General features: G+C 41.3%; 2 protein-coding genes across 4 annotated transcripts; one reads left to right on the top strand and one right to left on the bottom strand.

Moving 5' to 3' along the window:
- The first annotated feature begins 823 nt into the window (after positions 1 to 823).
- mlf1 (myeloid leukemia factor 1) lies at positions 824 to 21,756 on the top strand. Of its 3 annotated transcripts, none has more exons than XM_084064344.1 (8): positions 824 to 1,063; positions 3,541 to 3,733; positions 14,067 to 14,120; positions 16,805 to 16,891; positions 17,460 to 17,588; positions 18,167 to 18,326; positions 19,267 to 19,411; positions 21,616 to 21,756. In XM_084064344.1, exons 1-8 carry the CDS (start codon positions 1,017 to 1,019, stop codon positions 21,674 to 21,676), a joined length of 876 nt encoding a protein of 291 aa, XP_083920470.1. In that variant the 5' UTR covers positions 824 to 1,016; the 3' UTR covers positions 21,677 to 21,756. The 3 variants fall into 3 exon arrangements, with proteins under 3 accessions (XP_083920470.1, XP_083920471.1, XP_083920472.1); XM_084064345.1 differs by having other exon boundaries at positions 19,267 to 19,424; XM_084064346.1 differs by lacking the exon at positions 14,067 to 14,120.
- Positions 21,757 to 24,679: 2,923 nt separating this feature from the next.
- med29 (mediator complex subunit 29) lies at positions 24,680 to 27,674 on the bottom strand. Its single transcript, XM_084064281.1, has 4 exons — positions 27,386 to 27,674; positions 26,381 to 26,439; positions 26,192 to 26,276; positions 24,680 to 25,533 (listed from the first exon to the last, which is right to left on the bottom strand). Exons 1-4 carry the CDS (start codon positions 27,659 to 27,661, stop codon positions 25,306 to 25,308), a joined length of 648 nt encoding a protein of 215 aa, XP_083920407.1. The 5' UTR covers positions 27,662 to 27,674; the 3' UTR covers positions 24,680 to 25,305.
- Between the last annotated feature and the right edge of the window lie 322 nt (positions 27,675 to 27,996).

Genomic DNA, 27,996 nt, shown 5'->3' with positions numbered 1-27,996 from the left:
TGCACAGCCCTCCTCAGAGACCTATAGACAAATGGTACCATCTTTTAATAAGCATTAGTGAGGGGCAAATATGAAGATAAGTTGAAAATGGTTGAAGTGGTGACATATTCACAAGTAAGCCTTAGCTCTTCTGAATTCTTCTTGTGTGTGATGACAGATCCCAAACAGATTTTTTTTACACTGACTTATGCTATAACGTATACCATGAGCTCGGCTCTAGGCTCTCCCTAGGCTGGCAGAGGGAGTGTAGCGCCCAGGATTACTTAGACGATTGGCACTGGGTGAAAAAATGGGTTGCAAAATCGTGGGATAAAAATTTAAATACAAAAAAAAAACATGTTAAGGAAAAGATAGGCTAACCACTGATCAAATAAAGTGCACAAGATAAACTACAAAAACAACGTTTGTAGATGGTATTTAATTTTATGTCCATGTCATTCTATTTTTGTTTTATTTCATTTCATTGTATGCTTTGTCTTGTTTGCCTTAAACTATTTATATTGTTATTTTTTCTAATTGCTAACTTTGTACTACTTTATCATTTATTTATTTGCCAATTGTATGTGAAGCACTTTGGGCTGAATTTGATATATGAAAGGTGTAAGGTTATCATTATTATTATTATTATCATCATTATCATTAGAGACATTCCTAGAGTGCCTCCCCCCGTTGTTATGGCAGCCACACATAAACATTTGCTGCCTACAGAACCTGTTCAGAGCAGAGCTGGGAATAACTGTCCAATCAGAGGGTGGTGTTTGGGGGTCACATGGTCCTGGGTAGCTCCAGTATGAGTGTGGTATAGTAAGTGGTCAGTGGTTGGCAGGTTGCAGAGCAGTGTGTGACTTGTGTTTCTGGGACGGTTGTAGACTGCAGTGCACTGGACCTCACTTCACTGCTGCACCTGCTGCTGTGACTGTACAGTACTGTACTGTGAGGGCAACACAACACCTTCCACCAGCTTTCCTTATTCCATTTCATTCTGCTTTGTAAAGCCACTTCAATCCACTGGAAATATGTTTAACAGTCTTGTCAGAGACTTTGACGAGGACCCCTTTTTCTCGTGAGTATAGCTCTCTTACTTTATTTATTATAAGCAGTGGTGGAAAGTAACTACTGTAAGTACATTGACTTAAGTACTGTACTTAAGTACAGTTTTGAGGTACTTTTACTTTACTAGAGTATTGCCAATTGACTTGTCAATACTTTTACTTCTACTCCACTACATCTCAGAGTCAAATATTGTACTTTTTACTCCACTACAATTATTTGAAAACTTGAGTTACTAAATACTTTGTAGATTTGGATTATATTAAAAAACATGCATCAACCACTTCAGCCCTATTTAAACTTTGCCTATTTGAAAATAGTCAATCTACAAGCTCACAACGCATAGATTGGCTATTTTCAAAAGATTTTTATACATTTGAAACTTGTAAAATGGGACATTCTGCCTAATGAGTACTTTTACTTTTGGTACTTTAAGTATATTTTGATGTCAATACTTTTGTACTTATACTCAAGTCAATTTTGAATTCCGGACTTTTACTTGTAACAGAGTATTTCTGCATTGCAGTATTGATACTTTTATTTAAGTAAAAAATGTGATTACTTTTTCCACCACTGATTATAAGACCACAACCACTTATAGCTTCCAATTTGCTTCTGACTGAGTTGGAAAATGTTTTAATAATAATAATCAAGCAACTCATATTTTCTCGTTTAAAGTAGCCTATAATAACAGAGTATACTGGATATTGTTGTGTGAGATGAAGTCATTATTGCTAATGCTATTATAGACTTTATTTAGCCACCTCTAATAACCTTAAATCATCCTATTACAGTCAGACATCCTTAACCACTTTTCTGCTCACTATTGGAGAGTTGCTGCAGAAATTGAAATTGTCTTGTCAGATGAATTATCCTTCTCCAAGATGTTATGATACTGTAGGTTAAACTAATATGTAATAACATGTGTCTGAACGACATAAAGTAATTGTACACTATAGAGGTTCACAACCGCAAGCCATTTGTAGCAATAGATAATGCATATGGATCAGAATAGGTAGTGCTATACAAATAAATAAAATAGTAATAGCTGTATTCAGTGGTGGAAGAAGTACTCCCATTTTCAAGTAAAAGTATCAATACCCTATTGTAGAAATAGCCTGTTAAAAGTTTGGTATTCAAAATGTACTTGAGTAAAAGTACAAAGGTATTGTCATCGAAATATACTTAAAGTACCAAAAGTAAAAATACTCATTATGCATAACGTCCCATTTCACAAATTTTCAAATGTATAAAAAATATAAAAAATCTTTGAAAATAGCAGATCTACAAGCTCGTAGCTTGTAGATCAATATTTTCAAATTGTCAAAGTATATAGGGCTGAAGTGGTTTCGTAAATAATAATCTAAAATCTGCAAAGTAACTAGTAACTAAAAGTTTTCAAATAATTGCATTGGAGCAAAAGTACAATATTTGCCTCCAAGATGTAGTGGAGTAGAAGTAAAAAATACTTAAAAGTAAAAAATACCTATACTTGAGTAAATATACTCAGTCACTTTCCACCACTGGTCAGACTGTCAGACTGTCAGACTATAATACACATACAATACATTTCTGTTTACATGCAGACTGAGTTGGAGTAGTGCTTGTCCGCATTTAGTTCAGACTAGCTTTTGTATATAAATATACAGTTTGTTTTAGAATATTTGATTAGTAATCCTGTCTGTGGCTCATTCAATGAGGTTCATCATGGTTTGTCAATAAGTCATACAGTTTATTTCAGCCTGTAGAGAAGGCTTTTGTGATTTGAGATGATCCCATATTAAATAAGACACAAAAACTGTATCAACCATTTAAGCCCTATACTGTACATACTTTGTTGTGCATCAATTAGCGAAAACATCCGATCACATCATTGTGAGCTAAGCTTGTAGATCTTTGTGAAACATTGTGAAAGAAATTGTGGGAAAAATGTTGAAAAAAATGTTTAACAACACAAATCTTATGCCAGGGGGTCCTTGGCACCAAATCCTTTCAAATGGGGGTCCGCAGCCAAATACATATCGTCTCTGTCGGGTGGAAACCTCAGATGTCCAAAACTGTTACTTTTCAGGATTCAAATAAAAAAAATGCAAAAGTAGCAGATCTACAAGCTGTGTTTTGAGCTTGTAGATCTGATACTTTATTGATTCTGTGAAAAAAAAAATATATTATATGATATACTATATTTAATAAATACCCTTTGTTTTACAGTTTTCCCCCAAAACATCAAAACATCTTCACAGAATCAAATGTTTTATGGTCATGATTCACCAGGAGCATGAATGGCTTGACTAATAGGCTTAAAGTAATTGATACAAATAGTTTTGGAAATTTCTATGGGAAAAATGAATGGGTATTTTTTTGAGTGGAACCACAAAATGGCCGCCACTGCTATGCCCTATACTAGACAAGAGCTCATCAATCAATCAATCAATCAATCAATCGATCAATGTTGACCGTTCTTTCTTCTTCTCTCTTCCTGTGGTGCAGGGCGGATCCCTTCCGGGCTCACAATGAGCATGTGCGGCAGATGATGCGTAGCTTCTCGGACCCGTTCGGCGGGCATCGCATGATGCCCAGCCTGATGGACGGAGGGAGGCACGGGCACCACGGCGGGCACCACGGCGGGCGCACAGCGCCGGGACAGCCCAGCTCAGCTCTGGCACTGAGGGACGAGCACAGGGTGAGAATACAAGCAATGTGAATTCATTCTTATAGACTTTTTTTTAAATAATCGACTCAATCAGAGATCTTCAACAGGGGGTCCTCAGAGTTACTACAGGGGGTCCGGGACCCCCTATTCTGATGAGAACTTGAGCCAAAATTAGCAGATCTACAAGCTCACAACGCCTCGCAGCGCGAGGCGTTGTGAGCGCGAGGCGTTATTTTCGCGAGGCGTTATTTTCGGCAAAGAGGTTTGGTGTTGGTCTATGAAATATATGAAAATACAGCAGGCTTATGTGGTGGAGGGGTCCCTGCTTCATATCTCTTTCAGCTAGGGGGTCCTTGGGCTGAAAAATGTTGAACGTTGACCCCTGGCCTAAATGGATAAATCAAACCGTGTCGCACGAAGACAGTGAAAGATAGTGATCTACAAGCAATTGTATTTAGAAAAAAATATATACAGTGTGTATATATATATTGATTAAATTGATTAGCTCAATTAACCGTTACACCACTATTCCCATGTGAAGCAGTGCTAATGTTTTTTTACTTGATACAACAAAGATAAACATGACAACTAGACCAACACTCTGTGTTTGAATGTGAGAGAGTAACATACATGTATGTGCGCTGTGCAGTGGTGGAAGAAGTACTAAAAGTAAAAGTAGTCATTATGAAGAATGTCCCAATTCACAAGTTTTTGGAAAAGTTTGTCAAAATCTCTAAAAAACATTGTTTTTTTGTCAATATTTACCTCTGAGATATAGTGGAGTAGAAGTATAAAGTATCGAAAAAAGGAAATAGTGTTTCAGCTGGCCAGCCAAATGGGTTATGGAAGTGATACTATTACACTAATTGTATATCTGTTAATGAGGTAACTGTTTATCCCTCCCCCAAATCATAAAGGCTGAGTTGACCTTTGAGTCAGACGAATGAGTCACAAAAAATGTAGTTACTGCACTTTGGCTTTGTATAGGACATGAGTCCGGTACTTGAGTACATCTACTTAGTTACTTTCCACCACCAGTATGTGTGTACAGTATGTGTTTCTTTACAAGAAAAGCAGTGTGTCAGTGGAACAATGCTCTATAAATAGCTCCTCCTCAGAGCTCCATATAGCCCAGTGCAGAGAGGCCAAGAGGGTTGCCCTGCTGCTCATACCTTCACTAAGAGGGGTTTCGGTTACGCTGCCAGAGGGGCCGCTTGCCACTACGACCCCAGTAAACCCTGCCCCCCCCTCTCTCTCTCTCTCTCTCTCTCTCTCTCTCTCTCTCTCTCTCTCTCTCCCATTCTCTACTGTTAGAAGGTTATAATGAGCAGAGTGTGGGCTGATCACAGGACTGTGTCTGGATAGATATAGAGCAACTGATGAAGATATCGCTGTCGGGCAGAAACCTCTTATCTCCATATTCTAACTCACTACAGCGTCACACAAAATCATCAGAAGTAGCAGATCTGCACGTTTTTCTGCCACTTTTGCTACTTTTGAATTTGAATACTGAAAATGATCAGTTTTGTGACACCTTGGCATGTCCAAAAAAACTGTGTTCCAAGTGACCCAATGTAGTTATTATTTAATCACATGCTCTTTTTAATACTCCGCATTGGTAAAATTTGTATAAAACCTACAGATGGACTGATGGCTGATGTCCCAATTTTAGGCACATCATTTTTCAAAATAGCTTGGTATCTATCTACTATTGTGCGACACTGTCATACGAGTAATAAGTAACAGTGTAATAAGTATGAAATAGAGCATTTATATATAAACATTTAATAGAAAGTACTTACAAAGATGAAATATGGAGATACAAGGTTTCTGCCAGACAGTGATGAAATACAGTACATGTACTGTATGTATGTAGGTCAGTCAGTCCCAGGTCACATGTGTACGGCCGACACATACCCATGATGACAGAATCTCTCTCTCTCTCTCTCTCTCTCTCTCTCTCTCTCTCAAACACGCACGCACGTACGCATGCACACACACACACACACACACACACACACACACACACACACACACACACACACACACACACACACACACACACACACACACACCACTTTGAAGACAGACACAGGTCAATTATGACTTGCACACACAACAACAAGATGGAGAACAGATTGCTCATATTTTATATATATACAGTATATAAATATATAGTAGCGAATAGAGCAACGCTCTAAGCTGGGAGCGAACCTGGACCGTCAACTCACCAGTCTGGCACCCAACAGCCAAGAGAGCTAGCTCACACAGAGAAGCGAGTTACGCCGGTCCACTTCTGTGGAGTCGCTACAATAGATGTACTTTTTTAATTACCAAAACACGTGTTTCTTGATTAATAAATGTATCGAGAAAGTAATCATTATGATAATCGCTAAGAAGATAATCAATATTTGCAGCCCTACATGGGAAAGTGTGTTATCTCAGCCAAAACTTTATTGATTCACAATTATTGTATACCCATATGTAGAAAGGCAGAAAAAGAGTTTTCCACACTGTGGCTCCGTTCTATGACCTTATTGTATGTCCACAAGAACAAGTGACGTTTGGAGCAACAATGCTCTTCTTCAGAACGTGTGTCTGTGTGTCTGAAAGAGAGCATTGTTGCCTCAAACGTCACTTGACACCACAATAAAGTCATAGAAGGGCTACAGTGTGCAAACTCTTTTTCTGCCTTTCATATAACGTTGATGTCGTTTTTTTTTCCGTAAATTAACGCCCTACTTGATCACACAACAGCGACATGTTTTGAGCTTGTAGATCTGTTACTTTGGCTACTTTTGAATTATGAATCCTGAAACGTTTTGGCCCGACAGACACGATATGTTCTTTTGAGTTCAGCACATGCCTTTAAATGGTACGTGGATGTGCGTGACCTCCTTTGATATTCGTTTACCCAAATGTAGTACGTACAGAATGCTTGTAGTTTAGAAAAGTAATAATGATCATCCAATTGTGATATGTATGTACTACTTGTTTCATTGACCCCCCACTCCCCCCTCCCCCCTCACCACCACCATATATTGCAAGATATTTACTCATAGGCTATTTTTAAACTTCCTACAATTGCCTTAGTTGTTCCCAGTACAATCGTACACTTGATCATCAGGTCCTTTTCGATTCTACAACACGCACGCACGCACGCACGCACGCACGCACGCCGCACGCACGCACGCACACACACACCTCTCCTGCCCCAGCTGGTGGTCATCTGTCCTGGCCTGTTTTTAACAACAGTCCCACAACGTCTCTTATAATCCCCTTACCTCGTGATGACCTGCATATTTATCCTTGATAATGACTCTCGTCAGAACAGAACCGAGCCTGGCTGGCCTGGCCTGCCGCCAAGTCTCTCTCTCTCTCTCTCTCTCTCTCTCTCTCTCTCTCTCTCTCTCTCTCTCTCTCTCTCTCTCTCTCTCTCTCTGTGTGTCCTCTCTATTAGCCATCATGTCATTGACTAATTCAGGCTGAAAGGATCTGAGGTGTTAGGTAACGCTGGAGGGAAAGTGTCTGAACTGGATCTGCGAGGGTGAGCTAAGTGGCTCTTCTCTGCAAGTGAGGGAGAGCTCTTTGATTGATTGATTGAATACTTTATTAACAGTTTGCAAAAGGTACAGTTTTACAATCATGCTAAAAGGATAACACAAAAAGCCCTGAGGGCTTGTTTTCCATTGTGGTCCTGTGTATTCAATTCATCAAGACATATAAAGACATTCAATACTATACAAGAAATCATCAATACTAGGAGCAGTAAAAAATCTTTACAGAAAAACAGTGGGGGGTCATTTCTTTTGGCAAGCTACAAGACTTGTCTAGATCCAGTTGTAAATTGCAGACAGGTGTTCTTTTATGGCGTTTTTGAACTTTTAAAGGAGTGTAGGAAGTCACACTTTTTAATGGCTGTTGGTATGGCATTCCACATTTTGGTGGCATAACAGCAGAATTAATTCATCCCCATGTTTGTGCCAAATCTTCCTTAGAGAAGGACTATAATGTAGTGAGTCCACACAGGATGAGCCTTGTATGTCTCCTTCAGATCCGGACAGAACCATGGGGGAGAAGGAAACACCATGGGGAGCCTAAGAGGCACAGGTGCAACATGTTTGTGGTTTCGGAGAGAGAGGGTTGTTTATTGGACGGAGATTTCTGAAACACCTGGAACCCTAGACAGCTAACCCGGTGCAGTCACAAACCACAAGCAGAATACCGTTCGTTAAAATACACGGTGTAGAGCTGCAAATGGATCATCGCAACAAACCACCGAGCTTACTCCACTGAACCCGATCCCCACACACACACACACACACACACACACACACACACACACACACACACACACACACACACACACACACACACACACACACACACACACACACACACACACACACACACACACACACACACACACACACACACACTTAACAGCAGCGTGTTGGTTCTCAGCCGTGCGGTCATTGCCAAAGTCGTGCTACTGTGTTAAAAGTCTTTGTAGAGAGGGATTCCTCCAGACCAGTTCAGTCTAGGTGCACCACTGACTGACTGACTGACTGACTGACTGACTGACTGACTGACTGACTGACTGACTGACTGACTGACTGACTGACTGACTGACTGACTGACTGACTGACTGACTGACTGAATTGGTCAGCAGCACCAAGACTAAAAAGGTCAGAAGGATATATACCACTATGGCACTGTGACTGTGTTTTGAAGAATGTTTAGTTCACACTGTTGCTGCTTTTGAAATGCTATAAAATAAATGTGAACCCATAGTCATACGTACTGTATATTGTATCGCTATTGAGATATTTGGCATATTATTGTCTCTGTCGGGTGGAAACCTCATATGTCCAAAAGACTTTTCAGGATTCAAATTCAAAAGTAGCAAAAGTAGCAGATCTACAAGCTAGAAACGTGTCACTTCGCGCCATGTTTCGAGATCTGCTACTTTTGATGCTTTTGTGTGACGCCGTGGTATGATCACGTAGGGCGTTAATTTACGGGGGGAAAAAAAGTTTTAATATGGAGATAGGAGGTTTCTGCCCGACATCAACTGGTTCCAGACCTAATCTGCCAATAGAGATTGTATTTCTGCGTGCGTGCGTGCGTGCGTGCGTGCGTGCGTGCGTGCGTGCGTGCGTGCGTGCGTGTGTGCGTGCGTGCGTGCGCGCGTTTGTGTGTGTGTGTGTGTGTGTGTGTGTGTGTGCGTGTGCGTGTACTTGTGTTACTATACTTTTGAGCAGTGATTGTCCCCACTAGTATAGTAGACTTTTTTGAAATTGTGAAGAACCATTGTTCTGGTCCTCACAAGATAAATGGTTGTTTTATGGTCAGGAGAAAACATTTGGGGAATTATAGGCTTACAATTAGAAAAAGATTCAGATGTTGCTCTCTTCACAAGTATGGTAATGCAAACGTGTGCGTGTGTGTGTGTCATGGATGTTGTTCTGTGGTTGCTGGTGTCTGTAGCTCCATCTGTTTGGCAGGCAGAGTCTTGGCACAGTGTTGATGGGTTACTAGCTAGATGACAGACAGCTCACCCCCATGCTGCTCTCCAATGTCACACACACACACACACACACACACACACACACACACACACACACACACACACACACACACACACACACACACACACACACACACACACACACACACACACACACACACACACACACACGTGCACTTGAAAATATGCAAGTACATGATGCACCCACTAAATGCACACACACACATACAGTACATACATACTTACGCACACACCAAACATGTGTTTCATTTAGTCCAAATATACACATACACGCAGACATGCAAACATGCATCAAGCCATGCATGCACATAAAACACACAGCGTTGCCAGGTCTGCTCATTATAAGCGACTTTGGGCTTGTTTTTCTGTAAAGTTGCTTGTAAATATTGGTAGTAGCGAGTTGCGTTTTTTGGTCTTGTTTCTAAATAGTTGCTTATTTGGGCTTGTTTCCTATTGTCATTTAAACCAGTGGCTTTCAAACATATTCATGTCAAGGACCCCCACATTAATGTGTATATATTTGTCCACGGACCCCCACCTGAAATTATATTTTGTGCCAGGGACCCTCGTACCAGATTTGTGTTGTTAAAATGTTTCCAAAATATTCCACATTTTGCACTTTTTCCAGATCTATAAGCGCACAACGCATCGGGACGCCTCGTGAGCTTGTAGATCACCTATTTTCAAATAGCCGACGTATACAGGTTTGAAGTGCTCATGTGGCCTAGTCGCTTCTTTTGGGTTTTTATAGACCTGGTTGTCACACACATTCGCCACATAGCACTGAAAACGTACAGCTTCTTGTGTCAGTTAGCTGGGCAACGGGGTGGATATTGACCCTGTTGGGCTGAAACCTTGTGGCCCATGTCCTTTCCAAGAAATGGGAAAAAAATCCCTGTGTTCCAATGGATCCAATATAGTTATCATTTATTAGTGGTCTAAAGTAACCAAGTACATTTACTCTCAAGTACTGTACTTGAGTACAATTTTGAGGTATTTTTACTTTACTGGAGTATTTACAATTTTCAGTACTTTTACTTACATCTCAGAGGCAAATATTGTACTTTTACTCCACTACAATTATTTAAAAACTTTAGTTACTAGTTACTTTGTAGATAGAAATGATTACATTATAAAACATACATTAACCACTTAAGGCTTAAGTTGTGAGGCGCACAGGAGCGATCTGGCAGCCGATGGCCTCACACATCGCTGAGTGCCTCGTCTGATTCGGTGGACGGACTAGGTTAACACCGGTTTCCAAATTGCACACATTAGCTAGCCCGCCAACGTGTGCGATTTCAGTTTATAGCTTCAGTAGCATCACTTTGTAGCTTCATGTCGCTGGCTTTCATTGAAAATGACTTTGAAAAGCCTGTCGCTTTTTTGCTGCTTGTGTGAACGCGGCGTTACAACCGTGGAGCTTTTTGGCCATGACGTTTTAGCCGAAAATTCCTCCAAATACCCCTTCGCCCTATCACATTTCTGGACATCAATCTAAGTTGTTTATAAATAGAGGGTGAGATGTGGTTTCAGATGATAGTGTTTTATTCTTAGCGGGGTGAGTAGTACTGTCTTGGACTGGGAGGATTCTAGAGCTAGACTTGTGGTGTCTGTGGTAGCTTAGATATGTGTTGCAGTGCTGTTGCTAAAACACATCAGGCCTATTTCAGTGTTTTGCAGTGACTCTCTCGTCCGGATCTGCTTTCAGACGTCTGAGGTGTCGCGTCGGGTCGCCCTCCTTCATTAGTCACACAGGTTTATGGTACAATGATCCAGTAGTCTCTCAGGACAGACTGAGAGACAAGTCCGACAGCACTGTTTGTTGTGTCCTGCAATGTTCAAATCGTCGCTGTTGGGCAAGAAGCCTTTTACAGTATGTCCAAAACAGTTGCTTTTCTTGAAATGGAAAATAGAATGTGTGTCCCATCTACGAGCTCACAACGTGTGTCAAGATACGATAGCATCAGCTATTAGATATTGGTCATACAACGACGCAAAGGGCTTTAATGGTTACCGACTGGTGCCAGGTTGATGCTCTGATGTGACTGGAAGCATCCCTGTGTAGCATCAGCTTTCCAAATGCCATCCTTGGTTGTGAATTTGGCCAAACTTCTGAGAACTTTCACCGCAATCAGTGAAATGATAATGGACCAGGAGGACTGTTTAACTAGATTTAAACTCGCTTGCTGAAAACGACTGATTTTCAAAAGACCGTACCTCGTACCACGGAGTATACATACAAGGCTTCATGCAATAAGCAGAGGGTTTCACTTCAGTAGAATGTCTGTGTCTGCAGGAGAAACAGCGACACAAAAATAAAGTAGTCCACACATTGGTACTGAAAACAACTTTGCTTATTTTATTTATTTATTGCTGTCAACATTTAGATCACTTCAGATCCTCATCAGGACTTTTACCTGATGTCCTGGTCTACTGATGAAGATCTGAAGTGATCGAAACGTTGACCACAGTACATAAATAAATAAGCAGAGCTTTTTTCAGTAGCAGTGTGCAGACTCTCGTTACAAACTGGGCTAGTGCTGCTGTCACTTCATTTTAAGAACTAACCTCAGCTCTACCCATTACACCTAACTACTCTACCGATCCCTCTGTATCTCACTGATGGGTTTTGCTTCATTCCTCAGCAGTGAGCCGCTATCTCCCTCGCGACGCTCCAGTTCCTAGAAACGAAACCTCCACGCACCCCCCCCCCCCCCTTGTGGTGGGAGTTATTATCACCTCCGTTAAAGGCAAAGGCAGTCTCAGTACCCCAACGAGAAAGAACATGGGAGGCAAAGGGAGGTCAGAAAAAGAAGTGATGAGAGTTAAAGAGAGAGAGAGAGAGAGAGAGAACAAAGCTGCAGTAGCCTAAAATAATGCGTTCGAAAGACCAGTGAGTCCACGCTCCATATTTTGCGCTCTCGATTGCTCGGTTCGGCCGACCTCCCCCCCCCCTTGGCAAGCTAAAAATACCGCCGGCAGAAATGTAAGCGGCATTTATTAGTTGGTAGATGCCTCCCGGAGATATAATTGGCCACAAGGCTTCATATGTTATACGGAACGCCAGGCAGCGAGCGTTTTACATCAGCGTGACCTTTGCAAATAGCTGAGCGAGCAGCTTTGGACTCTCGATTGCCCCCCCCACTACACACACACACACACACACACACACACACACACACACACACACCCCTTCCGTCTCTCAACATGTCGGATCCCTGGCCCGTCCTGTCCGGGTCGTACGGTCCGGCCCATCGCGGTCTTCCTAGAACGAAGCTGGGCTTCAGCGTTAAGCCTGCGCTAATCCCTGGCAACGCGACCCAATTACACTTGGAACACAAGTCATTCACTAACCTTTCGTTATGCACAATGCCTGACCCCCCCAAGCACACACACACACACACACACACACACACACACACACACATGCACACGCACACACACACACACATTACATACACAGAGCCACGGCCATAGTGACATGCTTATCCCAGGGCTTTGAGGTCGTAAACACCCCTGGGGGTTTGTTCAGGCGAACGGAGGCTCTGACTGAAGGACAGCATTCTTCATCATCGCCAGTCATCCTCCTCCTCTTCCTCTGCGGCTCTTCGGTTCCGCACTCCCCGCAAAAGTTCAAGGCCTCGCTAGAGGCCTAGGGCCGACACAGTTCTGTGGAAGTGTGTCAAGGGCTTTACTGAGCTGTGTAAGACGACCTCAGAACAAAGCCTTGAGGAGGAAGGAACCGCGAGCTGACAAAACACCATGTGCAAATAGTGTGCGTGACTCTGGTGAATTTGTTAGAGGACTGCGCTGCAATGTGTGTGAGTGTAGTATCCTAGTTTCTTTGAGGCATTTATTGCTCTATTTTCACTATACTTATGTGACTATTTAACTTGAAAATAGAATTCATGCTTACTCTGATGATCTCACACTCATAAGTCGCTCTGAACAAGAGTGTCTGCTAAGTGCCAATGGTAATTGTTTTATTGTGAGCATCTGTGTTAGTGTGCAATGCCTAATACTCTGTCACACAACTTTGTCTCTTGTCTGCAAGTGACACCGTCATGTGCGAGAGTAAAACTTGAGTTTAAGGGTACTGTCACATATGTGTGATGATGGCAGGTGTAGCAACCAACACATGCCAAGGCGTCAAATGTGTCAAAGTTTGGGGCGACCCGGTGACCTGAGCTCCAATTGATTAGGGCACAACGCCCTGGTCGTCGAGTCTCCGGTTTGATTCCCAGCCGGCCAGACCATTTATTAAATAACACTCCCCTACTCTCCTTCTGAACATTTCTTCTTCTCTCTCTCCTCTATCACTGTCAAATAAGGGCTTAAAAATGTCACACAAAAAAAGAAAAAGACAAAAAACAACAAGTTGAACCTGTGATGCGATTTTGCTACTCATCGGAAGCTCGACCCCTTTACTCACATCGAATGGAAGTGAACGAGACCCTTTCACTGTTTCTGTTGTGCATGTCTGACCATATAATATCGTCTCTGTCGGGTGGAAACCTCATACTGTATGTCTAAAACTGTTACATTTCAGGATTCACATTCAAAAACAGCAAAAGTAGCAGATCCACAAGCTCAAAACGCGTTGCTTCGCGCCGCGTTTCGAGCTTGTAGATCTGCTACTTTTGATGCTATTGTGTGACACTATGATCAAGTAGGGCGTTAATTTACGAAAAAACACTAGAGTTTTCTGCCCGACTGCAACGATACAGTATAGTACCATAAGGCTGCTACTGTACTGACGCCATACCATGATATTTAAAAAAAATATGTTTTTACTGTAATGTTCCTCAGGGGATGAGTCAGTCTCTGTCACCTGTTGGCAGCAGTGTTGACGGTCAGTCAACGGTCAGTTGAACAGGCGTTACTCCGTCGTCATGAGTGCCTCCATTTAACCCCGACATGACCACAGGCATGCTTGCACTCTCGTCTCCCAACGATTTATTATCATTGATCTGTAGTGTGTGTGACGCATGACCTGGGAAATGATGTCCAGTGGCTTGCAGAGTATTTGTGGAGCAATGTTGTAACTTCATTGTGAACTTAATTTGTGTGTTGTTGTTTCCCCTCTAAATGCGTACTTCATTTGTTGATTAACATCATCATTATTCCATTGACTTGTTTTCACCCCTGGATTGTTAGCTAAGATAGTTTTGTGACAGTTAACCTCCATTAGAATATGACTTAGAAGACACTAAAGAAGACACTCAAATGTACTGTCTACTCTAGACTGTCAATGAAGGTACAGTAATATCTCTGAAGGCATGTGGACTGTAAATGCCTACACTACAGAGATACCTCCACAGAGTGTTGGCAGCTTATCATGGTTTAATGTTTAATGACAAAGTCATACTGTCACAGCTCTGCAGCCCAACTGTCTCAGCAGCTGATACTAGGAGGACATTACATTCTGTATTAAGTTTACTGGCGAGGCATATTTGTGTCTTGTGCATGCCGTGTCTTTTGATGTGAATGTTTTTACATGTGGTGCGTGCAGTAACATTTAATGTGAATGGATACATTTGTGCCGCGACCTGACACATGTAGCACATGTGTTTGTTTACACAGAGTTATTTTGTGAGCTGGTGTTGCCTAGTGACCAGGTGGCACGGTGATAACTTCAGCCTTTCTGGCTGTTCTTTTCACACAGCTGAACTCACTGTTTGAATCTAACTATCATCACAGCTTTTAGGGTGGGTAGACCCTGGAATGGATGTACAGATTTGGTGTACAGATGTACATAAAGTACATGGCAATATACTCACAGAGATAGATTAACACTGAGTATTTTGCTATTGTGTGAGGGATGCCCTCTCAGTACCCTAGCCTTAAAGAAACACCCTTTTTCAACCCTATCTCTAGACGTGTATCAGTCATCACTAATCACTACATGACGGTTCATTTATGTCCACTAGATTTCAAACTGCTTCTTTTTTTTATTGAAGCAACAAATGAAGCTACTATGTTATCGTGCTAACGTTCCATGATTTGAAAGCCCATGATCGGCAGTTACACTTAGCTGCATCCACAGCCCGTCTCTGAGACACAGCATGAGTATGCAATGCAGAGATTGTACTGTACTGTCCTATAGTTAGCATGATTGAGAACCCATATATGGAGATACAGTTGACAAAATTCCTACTTTAACCACAACAGGTGAATAAGCACAAGCAGGTGAGGTCTTCCTTTAACCACAGCAAACTCTTGTCTAAACTTAACCAGGGTCATCCTCCGTGGATGTATTAAAAGCCCCAGCACCATCTCTATTTACAGTTGAATGCGTCCATGCCCGTACGCACACCAAATCAATCCATTCTAAAATAGGCAAACTTTTGCCAAAAATATCAGATCTACAAGCTCACAACGCGTTGCAACGTTGCATGTTGTGAGTTTGTAGATCGGCTATTTTTGGTGAGGAGATTTGGGGTGTAGAGGCAAAAAAGGGACCAAGTGTAGACCCCTGGGGGAACCCAGTCAACAAAGCATAGGGTTTAAGTGGTTAGGTACGTGATATGCTTCCATTCAGCTGCAGAGTAAGACTGCTGGATGGATTAATAAATAGAGATGGAAAGAATTGAAATATAATAATTCCACTCCCACAACCACTGAGACTAATACTTGTGTGTATTTGGAAAACTATACTTTTTTGTGCAGCCATAATTTCCTCACCTATTGTTTAGACATTTTTAAATAAGTGATGATCAAGTCTCGCTGTAAAGAAAAAAAAAATAATAACACATGATGTGGAGATGAATTACCAGAGTGCATTATTATCCCATAACCACAGGGCTCTGAGTTGTTTATCCTGCTTATACCATGGCCATTTACCAACAATTTAGATACGCTGTCATGTTTATAGGGGCATTCATATTTTGCAGCAATACGCTCAAATACTCTGGTTCCCAAAAAGTGGGAACATTTGTGGGTCGCCGACACATTTTTATGGGTCATGGGTAATAAAAAAAATTTTTTTTCCCCGTTTCCTACATTTTGTTTTTAATTATTATTCCGCCCAAAAAACTCTTTAGTTGAAAACAAATTCAATTATTTTTTTCAAAAGAATTTCATAAGTAAATAAAATAAAAATCTATGAAATTCCATAAATTACAAAAACATGTTTAAGAAGTTGTGAAAATAGCAGATCTAAAGCTCACAACGCATCGCGATGCGACGCATTGTGAGCTTGTAGATCTGCTATTTTCACTAGTTTGGGTCTCTCTCTCGCTAAAACATTTGGGAACCAGTGCTCGAATAGACAGTTATATTGAAATTCATGTTGTTTTTAAAGGATAGCATGTAACTATTAATTTAAAACGGTGATGAGGCAACTACAAGGCGCGTGGTTGGTTAACACCCTCCAGCTAATGGCAATCCAGTATTCTCAACGGCCATGGCATAAGTGGTTGGGATGTCAAAAAGTGCGCGTGCAAGTATTGTGTATATTGTGATTGATACCGTTATCAATCTCAATACTTCAGGGGAAATATCACGATGATAACAGCATCTCATTTAAAAGCATGATCTCTTTCCAGGGCACGGACACGATGAATCCCTTCAACATGATAGACAACATGATGTTCAACATGCAGAGCAGGATGGGGGACATGAACAGAAACTTTGTGAGTATCTTAGGCAGTGGTGGAAGAAGTACTCACATATTTTACTTTAGTAAAAGTGTCAATACCACAATAAATAAATACTCTGTTACAAGTAAAAGGCCTGTGTTCAAAATGCTACTTGGGTAAAAGTACAAAAGTATCAAAAGTAAAAAATAGCAGATCTACAAGCTCACTGTGAGCTTGTAGATCTGCTATTTTCAAATAGCCTAGGTATAAAATAGGTCTGAAGGAGTTAATGTATGTTTTATAATATAATAATTCATATCTGCAAAGTAACTAGTAACTAAAGTTTTCAAATAATTGTAGTGGAGTAAAAGTACAATATTTGCCTCTGAGATGTAGTGGATTAGAAGTAAAAGTACTGAAAATTGGAAATACTCCAGTAAAGTAAAAAAATACCTCAAAATTGTACTTAAGTACAGTACTTGAGTAAATGCACTTTGTTACTTTACACCACTGATCTTAGGCCAGTGATTTGCCCTCACTCGTGGTAATCATGTTGGGCGTGCTGTCGTAAACTTACATTTGTATGCGTGTGTGTCTCTGTGTGTGCATGTGTGTCCTCCAGGAAAACCCATCTACAGACTCCAACGCTCATTCGTTCAGCTCGTCGTCAGTAATGACCTACTCCAAGGTTGGAAACGGGCCTCCGAAGGTGTTCCAGGCCTCCTCGCAGACGCGCCGGGCCCCTGGAGGGGTACGTACTGTTACACTCTCTATTGTAGCGACTACTTCTTCCCAACATTCAAACCATTTAAAAATAGCGCTAAGATCGATCGGCTTTGTTTTGTGAACAAAGCCTGACATAAACCAAAAGCTAATGAGGAGACACACACCAGGAGCTAATCAATCAATTAGGAAATGAGACATCAAAACAAAGCGTGGGAAAACCAAACAAAATAAAAACAAGCAAAATATGTTTTGGCTCCTAAACTCTCACTGTGGTTCCACTGTGGTTACAAGTCACAACCCATAAAAATGGGCCCACTGTTTGGAGACCGATGCACCGTCATAAGCAGACATACTACTGCGTTTAAATCACAGCTCTGTGTGTGTGTGTGTGTGTGTGTGTGTGTGTGTGTGTGTGTGTGTGTGTGTGTGTGTGTGTGTGTGTGTGTGTGTGTGTGTGTGTGTGTGCGTGTGCGTGCGTGTGCGTGCGCATGTGCGCTTGTGCGTGTGCGAGTGTGACATTACAGCACACTTCAAAGTGGTTGGCTGTAAAGGAGGACTGTCGGTTTGACTGACCATCTGTTTCCTTTCTGATGGCTTTTCCAGATCAAGGAGACCCGGGAAGCACTGAGGGACTCTGAGAGCGGCCTGGAGAAGATGGCCATCGGCCACCACATCCAGGACAGGGGACACGTGGTGGAGAGGAAGGAGAACCACAAGACGGGAGAGCGGGAGCTCAACCAGGACTTCCAGAATCTGGACGAATGTATGTTCATTACAAAATACATAGTGTAGAACTTCCTCCCCATACACATATATGGTTTCTGTGTAATCTAATAGACAGATAAACCTGTGGGCTTTTTAATTTTCCCCAAAAATTCTAAAAAGTAGATGAAACATGTAATAAAAGAAACATGGCCCCCTCGTGGATTAGAAGGATATCAGTCACCAGAACCAAAGAACAGGCGTTTCTGTTTTCAATGAATCTATCATGGTTAAAATTAAGTTACTTAAAGTTAAGCAAATATACTGACTCAAGCAACTTAGTAGATAGACCTTAAAATGAGCCCAAACATGATTAAAAGTGAAATATCCCTTTAACACGGCAGCCGCAAGGCTGCCTGGTACAAAAGTATTGGTATAAAAATGTACTTTAAGTACCAAAAGTAAAAAAATACTCATTATGCAGAATGTCCCATTTCACAAGTTTTCAAATGTATAACACTATTTAGAAGATAGCAGATCTACAAGCTGACAATGCGTCACATCGTGACACATTGTGAGCTTGTAGATCGGCTATTTTCGAATGGCCAAAATGTCTAGGGCTGAAGTGGTTAACATACTGTATGTTTTGTAATAATCAACATCTACAAAGTAACTAGTAACTAAAGTTGTCATATAATTGTAGTGGAGTAAAAGTACAATATTCACCTCTGAGATGGAGTGGAGTAGAAGTAAAAGTACTGAAAATTGGAAATACTCCAGTAAAGAAAAAAATACCTAAAAATGTTACTTAAATATAGTACTTGAGTAAATATACTTAGTTACTTTACACCACTGTCCAAACCTCAGTCAGTACTTATGTAAATCCATAATATCCTTACGCTGTGCAAAACAAGGACTCGTTTCCCACGGTTGTGTTGCTGTTAAGTTGACTCCCCCTCCTCTAACACATCCCATGACCCCTGACCTTTCCCCACTTCCAGCTGAAGCACAGTCCTTTGACGAGGAGTTTCAGCGTGAAGTGTCCAAGTTCCAGTCCTCCGTCCCCCTGCCTCAACTGCAGGCGGCCCCCCCCAAACCACGTGCAGTCCACCGGGCGGCCCTCACTGGCCCTCAGCAGGCCCACAGGTCAGTACCATAGGTCAGTACCATGCACATAACTCCATCAACGCAGTGTGGTGAAGACAGGCCTTAATCAGCAAGCACTTTGAGATCAAATGACACACATGAGAGGAACACTCACTCAGGCTAAGGTTCAGGTTCAGGTTACTTTATTTAGGTGTATTTAGTTTTGCATTTTACACACACACACACACACACACACACACACACACACACGCACACGCACACGCACACGCACACGCACACACACACACACACACACGTGTTGGGTAGTAGGCATGTAGCGATTTATCGTAAATCGATTCAAACTGGTGACAATTTAAATTAAAGAAATTGTGCGATGCAAATAGCAGGAAAAAAGAAGAAAATACAGGATCTTTGTAAGAGAATTAAAAAAAAAAGAGTTTTCAGTCATTGTCTCTGCCAGGCTGAAAGGCATGGCGAGAATATGTTTTGCACCCTGTCCGTCCGTCCGTCCGTGTGTCTGTCTGTGAACAGCTAATCTCCGGCACCGTTAGCCTGGCCGCTGCGAAACTGTGCACACACACTCGCTGGATGCCAAAGCCAAACCTCTGCCCGAATGTTTCAGATTGGCCTGTTGTAGCGCCACCAGGAGGCCGATTTGTGCAAAAAAAAAATTGGATATCACTCCTACAGATTTTGTCCAAACCTCACGCAAATCGGTACACAGAATCTCTATAGTCCTGTGATCAACACGGATCTGTCTGATTTTCCATATTCTATCCTGATTGGCTAAGATTGGCTTCCAAAGTTTGCAGGATTGGTTTGTTATGAACGCAGCGTGCGATTTCCGTAAAATTTTGCACTCGCCTTCCCACTAGGCGGAGGAAGAAATGCCACCCTTTTCACATTGGCCTGTTATAGCACCACCAGGAGGCCACAATAACCTACGTGACCTGGTGGAGACCTGTGCTCCGAGGAGCACTTTTTCTAGTTTGCTACTGTATTGAAAAGAAACACAGTATTGAAAAAATAATAAAAGAGAAGGAAATACTGGATTTATGTAAGAGAAAAACTAATTTTGTGTTTAAAAAATCGTATTGTGATATCGTGATTCGAATCGTATCGTGAGTTAAGTGAATCGTTACATGCCTATTGATCCAAGTAACGTCGCGTTTTACTCTTTACAATCAACATAGTTCGTTTTTGTTTCTGACTGAGATAAAAGCACTCCAGCTGCTGCGAGCAGCCCAGAGACGTGGAGCGGAGCGGGCAGCCCATTCAAGCACCGGTTGTCACATGTGCAAAAAGAACAGATCTACAACTTAAGCTATCAACACTTTACGATGATACGTGTTATTAGCAAGGTTATGACGTAACGTATAGCCTATACGTGCAGGTCTGGGGCTATGTCCGTGCTCCTCTGTGCGTCACTCAAAAACGAGGCCACTGCTACACATAGTACACATGTACTTGACAAAGTCATCTTGTTGTCATTGAGCTGACTAACAATAAATGCATACTTACAATAGTTCTATTATAACACCTGCTCTCACACAGTACTTGTGTGTAGAGGATATATAATAGAAAGTAAACGTGGTCAGACAGAATTCCATTCACCCTCACTCTTTATGGCCTATTCTATATTTGAATTGCCTAGAGGGTGTCTCGCCGGTTGACGGTCGACGGTGGACGTCACAAACGTTACATGCAGACCTGCACGGCACACTGTTGCTCTGATCGGCACCAAACTTGGCAGCAACACTGGTCCGGGGTTTGCCATCAGAGTAGCCACACCAGGGTTAGGGTAACCTCGCGTCACCAGACTTTCCAAACGATTATTATACCAAAAGAAATGAAACGATTATACCAAACTAAACAAGTTTTAAACTAGGGGAATCATTTAGGAGATGCACGGCACCAGTGGTTCCGGTCGCTGGTTCCAGCCACCTGCATGGTGATGTAATGATGACTTGACTGAAGTTATGTCCACTCTGACTGGATCAGAAACCCGAAAATGGTATTGATCCCAGGCTAGGGTTAGCGTTAGGGCAATGTTTTTGCTATTTTGTTCCCTATTTTTGCTATTTTTGCAATAGGGTTGTATGGGGTTGAATTGTATTAAACGCAGAGGGACAAATCTAACAAAAAAAGTCTGGTATGATATGAGTCATATGCTTTAACGCAAAAGGTTTTCAAGCTGTATAACGCCTCCTTCATCTATTTATTCTTTCATTCATCCATTTCAGAGAAAGAACAAAACCAAAGGCTGATGGAAGGAAACAAGCGCACTTCAGCTCACTTCAGTGACCTCCGCATCCGGATCAGGCGTGACAAAGCAGTAAAAATACTTGCTGTGTCTAGTCTGTGCTAATAAAACTGTGTACACACCCCCCCCCCACACACACACACACACACACACACTGACACACACGCTGACTAGAACAGATCTACAACTAACAGAGTATTAAATTAGGCATTACAGACACCGCAGCTAGACAGCTAGAGAGCGCAGTAGTAATGTGGACTGGTGTTGAAACCTATATCCATAAGTTTAAAGAGATTAAAACATAAGCTAGTGTGAATATAGAAGTCATTTGAAAATGATTACATGGCTGAAAGTCATAATAAATATATATATATATATAATAAATTATATAATATAGTCATAATATGATATGATATAATACAATATACAAATCAAATGTGTATCGCTATGTTACAAATTTGCTTTCATAAGGTATGCTTTTCACCTAAATATAGACTGAATCAACTAAAAACTAAAAATGTATTCATCTGAAACTGACTCATCCGCTATATAGTGCTCTTAGGGTGTGCTCACACCCAACTTTAATTCTGCCTATGAGGGCGGATTCTGCCAATGCTTTTCAATGGGAACTGAGCGGTTTGTTGTCAATTGTGGATTTCTTCTAAAAAACTCTCCGTTCCCATTGAAAAGCATTGGCAGAATCCGCCCTCATAGGCAGAATTAAAGTTCGGTGTGACCGCACCCTTAGACAGTTATCTAAATTGTCTGTTTGTAATTATACCGTGTAGTGCCTTTTGTTCTAGATTTTGTACTTTATCTGCTGTAATCATTGTAAATGAGAAAGAAAAAATAATGGTACCCTTTTTATATTGTTTTGTGTTATGTTGCTTTCTCTTGTTTTTCACCTGATGAAATCAATGCTACACTGCACCAATTCTGGAGATGAAAAAGCTATGTTTATCTCGTCTTCTTATTCATGTAGATTTTCAAGTTTCAAGACTTTTAAAGATAACAGCTTCCCATGCTATCATGGAAAATCATCTGAAAATAAAAATGTGGAAAATATGAACATTTTGTTTTACCATGTGTTCTGTGTTCTGTTGCTCCTAACAATTAACCACTTAAGCTTCATAAATAAATATGACTTTACTACTTAACCACTTAAACCCCAACATCCATATTGTGGGGAAAGCTTTAGCAGAAATGTTATTCGTTTGCGCCAGAAAGTACATTATATTCTCTCACAGATGACTTAAAAAGGTTGTCACAACTTCATGTGGCTTATTAACTGCACATTGAAAATGTTCCACATTAGTATACAGTAGCATGTTTATCCCCTGTTGGCTCTGTGTGTGACCCCTGCATTGTGCCTGCCCGGACCCCCTGCTGTGCCAATTTGGCAGTGGTCTAGCAGAGTATATTTAAACCATTGTGAGGTCAATAAACCTCACAATGGTCTGAAGATCTCACACCTGCTCTCGTCATGTGCTCCACGTACACTATATCTCATTTTATAGACTTCATTTATCTTTGGGATCAGTGGTTCTCAGAGTGGGGTCGTCCAGGGACCCCCGGGGGTCCTTGAGGGGGTTCCAGGCGGTCCCTAGCTAGGAATCAAATGGACCCTTACAGGTCTGTAACTGTTAGTGTACAATGAAGAAGGAAGGCACTGAAGCAAACTCAGACGTTTCGATGTCAATACATTGTACACCCATGTATTGACATCAACACGTCACGTTATGTGCCTGCACCCTGTTATTAAAAAGGCTTTAATTGTCCGAGCTTGCTCCACTGCCTTCCTTCTTCATACTTGCCCGTCCCACTCCTGAGATGCACCGGACCAACCTGAATTTGGCTTGAGGCGGTGGAACCCCTTTGTTCCTGTCCATCTGTACACTCTCAGAGAAACACTGAAGATTTTATACCAGTCTCAGAGGTATAAATTGCATCGTCTGTGGCCTAATGAATATCAATCTGGGGGTCCTCGAAATTAAAACGTTTGAGAACCGCCGTCTTGGGTTAATGTTGTAGTCATGTAACTGGAGGAACCTCTTTCTAACATTATCCACGTACAAAGCCAACCTTTCTCTGGGGGAGCCAGAATACAGCGGCCGGCACGGCAGCACCAAAGAGGGTTTTCAGTATCTTGTCTAGGGTTTCACATGGCAGCGTGGTATGTCTCTTAAGTGTGTTTACGTAATGAGAAACGTGAGCCATGCGAGGGAGATGAACTTAAAGCAGTCAACCCCAGGCATTCAATCTCTGACTAGACCACTGGTTCTCAACGTTGTGTTCGGAGACCCTAATTAAGGTCCTTGATGGGGTTCCCAGAAAAAAGGCAAAATGATTGATACATGGATTAAAGCTAGTTTAAATCTCACGACTGAAAATGTCCTAATGTGCGATTTGTGAAACCGTGTTAAAGGATCCCCCACACACACTAGCGCCGATTCCTAAACAATTATGTACAATTAGGATGCTTTAGTAATATTGTTCTTGCTGTTCTACATACTGCCAACCATGTGAAGAAATCACAGATTCAGGCTTTAACCTTTGCTTTTACATGAAATATCCGAGACGATTAAGATATTATGGAAGATACTTCTGAACATATTGCTAGTTTAACCACTGCAAATGTTCTAATGTTAAAATAACCGAAAATAGCCTTTCTACAAGCTCTCAATGCGTCGCAGACGCATTGAGAGCTTGTAGATCGGCTATTTTCGCTGCGCAACATGCTTCCATAGAAGACATGCTGGCTTCTATGGAATCCAAATGACTGAAATCAGTCTTGGCGACTGAGAACTTAATCCATGTTGATAGTTAGGAACCAGATTACAGGTCTGTGACTCTGACCGTGTACAAATGGAGCTGTGATTCTGTAATTATAAAATAATAATCACAACTTCTAAAGGGACATATTTTGTCCCTGCATTCATGTTTATTACTTGAGTGACCGTGAAATGGACTTATTAAAATGGAAAACTCCTTTCATCAACCAAACATTACTACCCTTCTTGAATGAAAAACAGCAAACAATAAAATCGGTAGAAAGTTTTAATAGTCAATAATACAAACATACTAGAAAATGAGCGCATTCAGTTAGCAATGTTGCAACTCATGCTGTTCTGCCACCACCTGCTGGTCATCTCATGCCATTACTTTTTTTGGACAATGAATATTTACAATGTTTATAACAAGCCTAAATGGAAAACTAAACTGAGGTCACATAAGCTTGTTGTGTGCAGATTAACAGCATCTACATCAACTTAAAAAAACAAACTGAAAACACACCCTAAAGTGTCTCGCAAGACTAAGCTAATGCTTAAATTTATGCTCCGGTGCCATGTGGTGCCAAAAATAGCCAATCTACAAGCTCACCACACGTCGCACCCAGTGTTGCCAGATTCTGTGAGAGAAACAAGCCACTATGGGCCACACAAGCACTTTAAACATATACATCAGCTATTTGAAAATAGCAGATCTACAAGCTCACAACGCGTCGCATGAGCTTGTAGATCTGCTATTTTCAAATACAATCTTGGGGGAAAATTATAATAAGCAGACCTGGCAACACTGGTCGCACCTACGACGCGTTGTGAGCTTGTAGATCTGCAATTCTTTTGGCATGTGACGACTTATAACTCTGGCTTTAATGTGGGTCTGTGGTCTACATGATTCCCGCTGGCGCTCCCTTCCCGGCGATCTTCTTGGAACACTCCAGCAGAGCGTTGTGAATGTCTTTGGCACAGGAGATCTGAGACTTGATCATTCCCAGGTACTGGGCGTACGACAGGGACTCCGTCTGCACCGTGTCCGGCTTGGTGGCCGTGGGGACCAGGTTGGGAGAGTGTTTGGCGCTGTCGATGCTCTGGGACAGACACTCGTAGGCCAGCCGCTGGACAGAAGACAGGGGGGAAAAAAACAACATGATGGTAAGCGGTGGTTTAACCCATTAAGACGTGAGGCGATTCTTTAAAAAAAATCTAAATCATAACAGTTTCTGGGGAAAAAAAAAATGTTTTCAAGATTTTTCAAAAATAGCAGATCTACAAGCTCATAGCGTGGCACTCGGTGCCGCGCTATGAGCTTGTATATCTGCTATTTTTGAATAGCCAAAGACATCTAAAGTGACACAGATGCGTTCCAGGTATCAATGGGTTAAAGTAACTAACAATATTTACTCAAGTACTGTACTTAGGTAAAATGTTTAGGTACTTTTACTTTACTGGAGTATTTCCAATTGTCTATACTTTTACTTCTACTCCACTACATCTCAGAGGCAAATATATTGTATGGTATTGTATGTCTTTATATGTCTTGATGAATTGAATTGAATACACTGGACTACAATGGAAACAAGCCCTCAGGGCTCTTTGTGTTATCCTTTTTTAGCATTATTGTATATCTGACTGTACCCCTGCACTTTTTTCAAACTTAAGAAAGTATTCAATCGATCAATGTCCAACGTGTGTGTGTGTGTGTGTGTGTGTGTGTGTGTGTGTGTGTGTGTGTGTGTGTGTGTGTGTGTGTGTGTGTGTGTGTGTGTCTTTTACCAGACAGAGCTCCAGTTGGTCACAAAGGGCATAAAACTCCTCCAGACTTTTATCAAAGCGTTGAACTTGGCCATCGCTGCTTTTGCTAAAAGTAAATCATGTAAAAAGAACAACAAAACGATTATAATCAGAAACCAAGTTCAGTGATAATAGGATCGTGGATGTATGAATGGATGCCAGGCTACTTACATGCCATTATCAATGGATGTATTGTGGCCTAAATTCAGAGATGCAATTCTCATAACATTCTGCAAAAAAGAGATAAAGAGGCAAAAGGTTAATGTGATATATTCCAATAGAACAGTGGTTCTCAAACTTTTTTAAGTCAAGGACCCCCAAATGTATATGTTTGTGCCAGGGACCCCCAGAAGAGAAGATGTATGTTCTACTATTCAAAATGTTCCAAACATTTTATATCCTTAATAGTTGGCTATTCAAAAAGAGCAGATAAACAAGCTCACAGCACAACACGAGTGATGCTCTGTGAGCTTGTATATTATCTGCTATTTTTGAATTATTTTCTTTTGCCCCTTGAGCTGCAATGGTGAAATCCTGCGTAAACAAGAGTTTCACCTCACTGTTACCTGTAACTGTGTTGTTGTGACAATAACGATGATTGATTGACTATTGGGCTGGTTGATTGAACAAATATGTGAAATTGTGTTTGCTGCTGCATACAATCATTCAGAGAGACCAGCCTTTTCAGGTTGTGGTGAACATTCTGATTACCATAGACTACCATAGATGTTATGATAGTCTTGGTAACAGGAAGAGTGGGCACTAAGGAAGAGTGTAAAATTGGCTATTTTGTACAAAATATTAAAAAGTAAAATATTTAGAAAATATTCTTAAGTAATGTAAATTATACAAGATTAAAACATGATTGAAAATTAGCCAATTAAGGTGAAATATTTCTAAAATTGCTATAAATTGCTACAAAACCTTATATCCAGTCATTTTGTGGCATAAACAAGAAGTTGAAGGAAACATTTAGATCTGGTAATGATGTACAGTGCATGTTCACATCTAGCCCTGAAACATGACTGAGCGTCATGTGAACCATGGCTAGTTCACATCATGTATACTTTACAATACTTAGGACCATTTTTCTAATATTGTATTTTTTTATATTTTGGACAAAGTAACCAATTTTACATCGAGGTGCCCACTGTCCATAGTCTTGGTCATCATTACCTGCAGACTCTCTTTCAGTTGTGGGATCAGCATCTTGAATCTGTGAACAGGATCAAAGTCCTGCTGTTGACTCAGTTGTTGCTGCTGTTGTTGCTGTTGTTGTTGCTGCTGCTGTTGCTGTTGTTGTTGTTGTTGTTGTTGTTGTTGTTGTTGCTGCTGTTGCTGTTGCTGTTGCTGTTGCTGTAGAGAAGCAGCAGCAGCAGCAGCTTGCTGGGGCATTCCTCCTGCCTGTGGAGGAATCGGTCCACCGGGTTGTGGCTGTTGAGGCGCCGCCATCTTCACCGAATGATCACACAATGCACACACACAGCAGCACAACTACCGGTTTCACTCTCTCGCGATAGAGAGGATCGGCTTAATAGGATCCCATACCACGGAGGGACGGTAGTCACACGTTGATTGGCTAGTCGGTTGTCAGGCAAACGTTGTAAATGTATTGTATTTTTCTTCTTTACATTATAACTTTTATATGAAGGGTGTTGCTGTGAATGTTCATTTTTATTTATTATTATTATTATTATTATTATTATTATTATTATTATTATTATATTTACTCATTTTGTTTTGGGACCGACTCTCCCTAGAAACCCCGTAGCGCAGCAGCAGCCAAT

Source organism: Gymnoscopelus microlampas (assembly GCF_963454915.1).
Source record: "Gymnoscopelus microlampas genome assembly, chromosome: 8".
NCBI classification, from domain to species: domain Eukaryota; kingdom Metazoa; phylum Chordata; class Actinopteri; order Myctophiformes; family Myctophidae; genus Gymnoscopelus; species Gymnoscopelus microlampas.
This window is presented reverse-complemented; position numbering and strand designations above follow the sequence as displayed.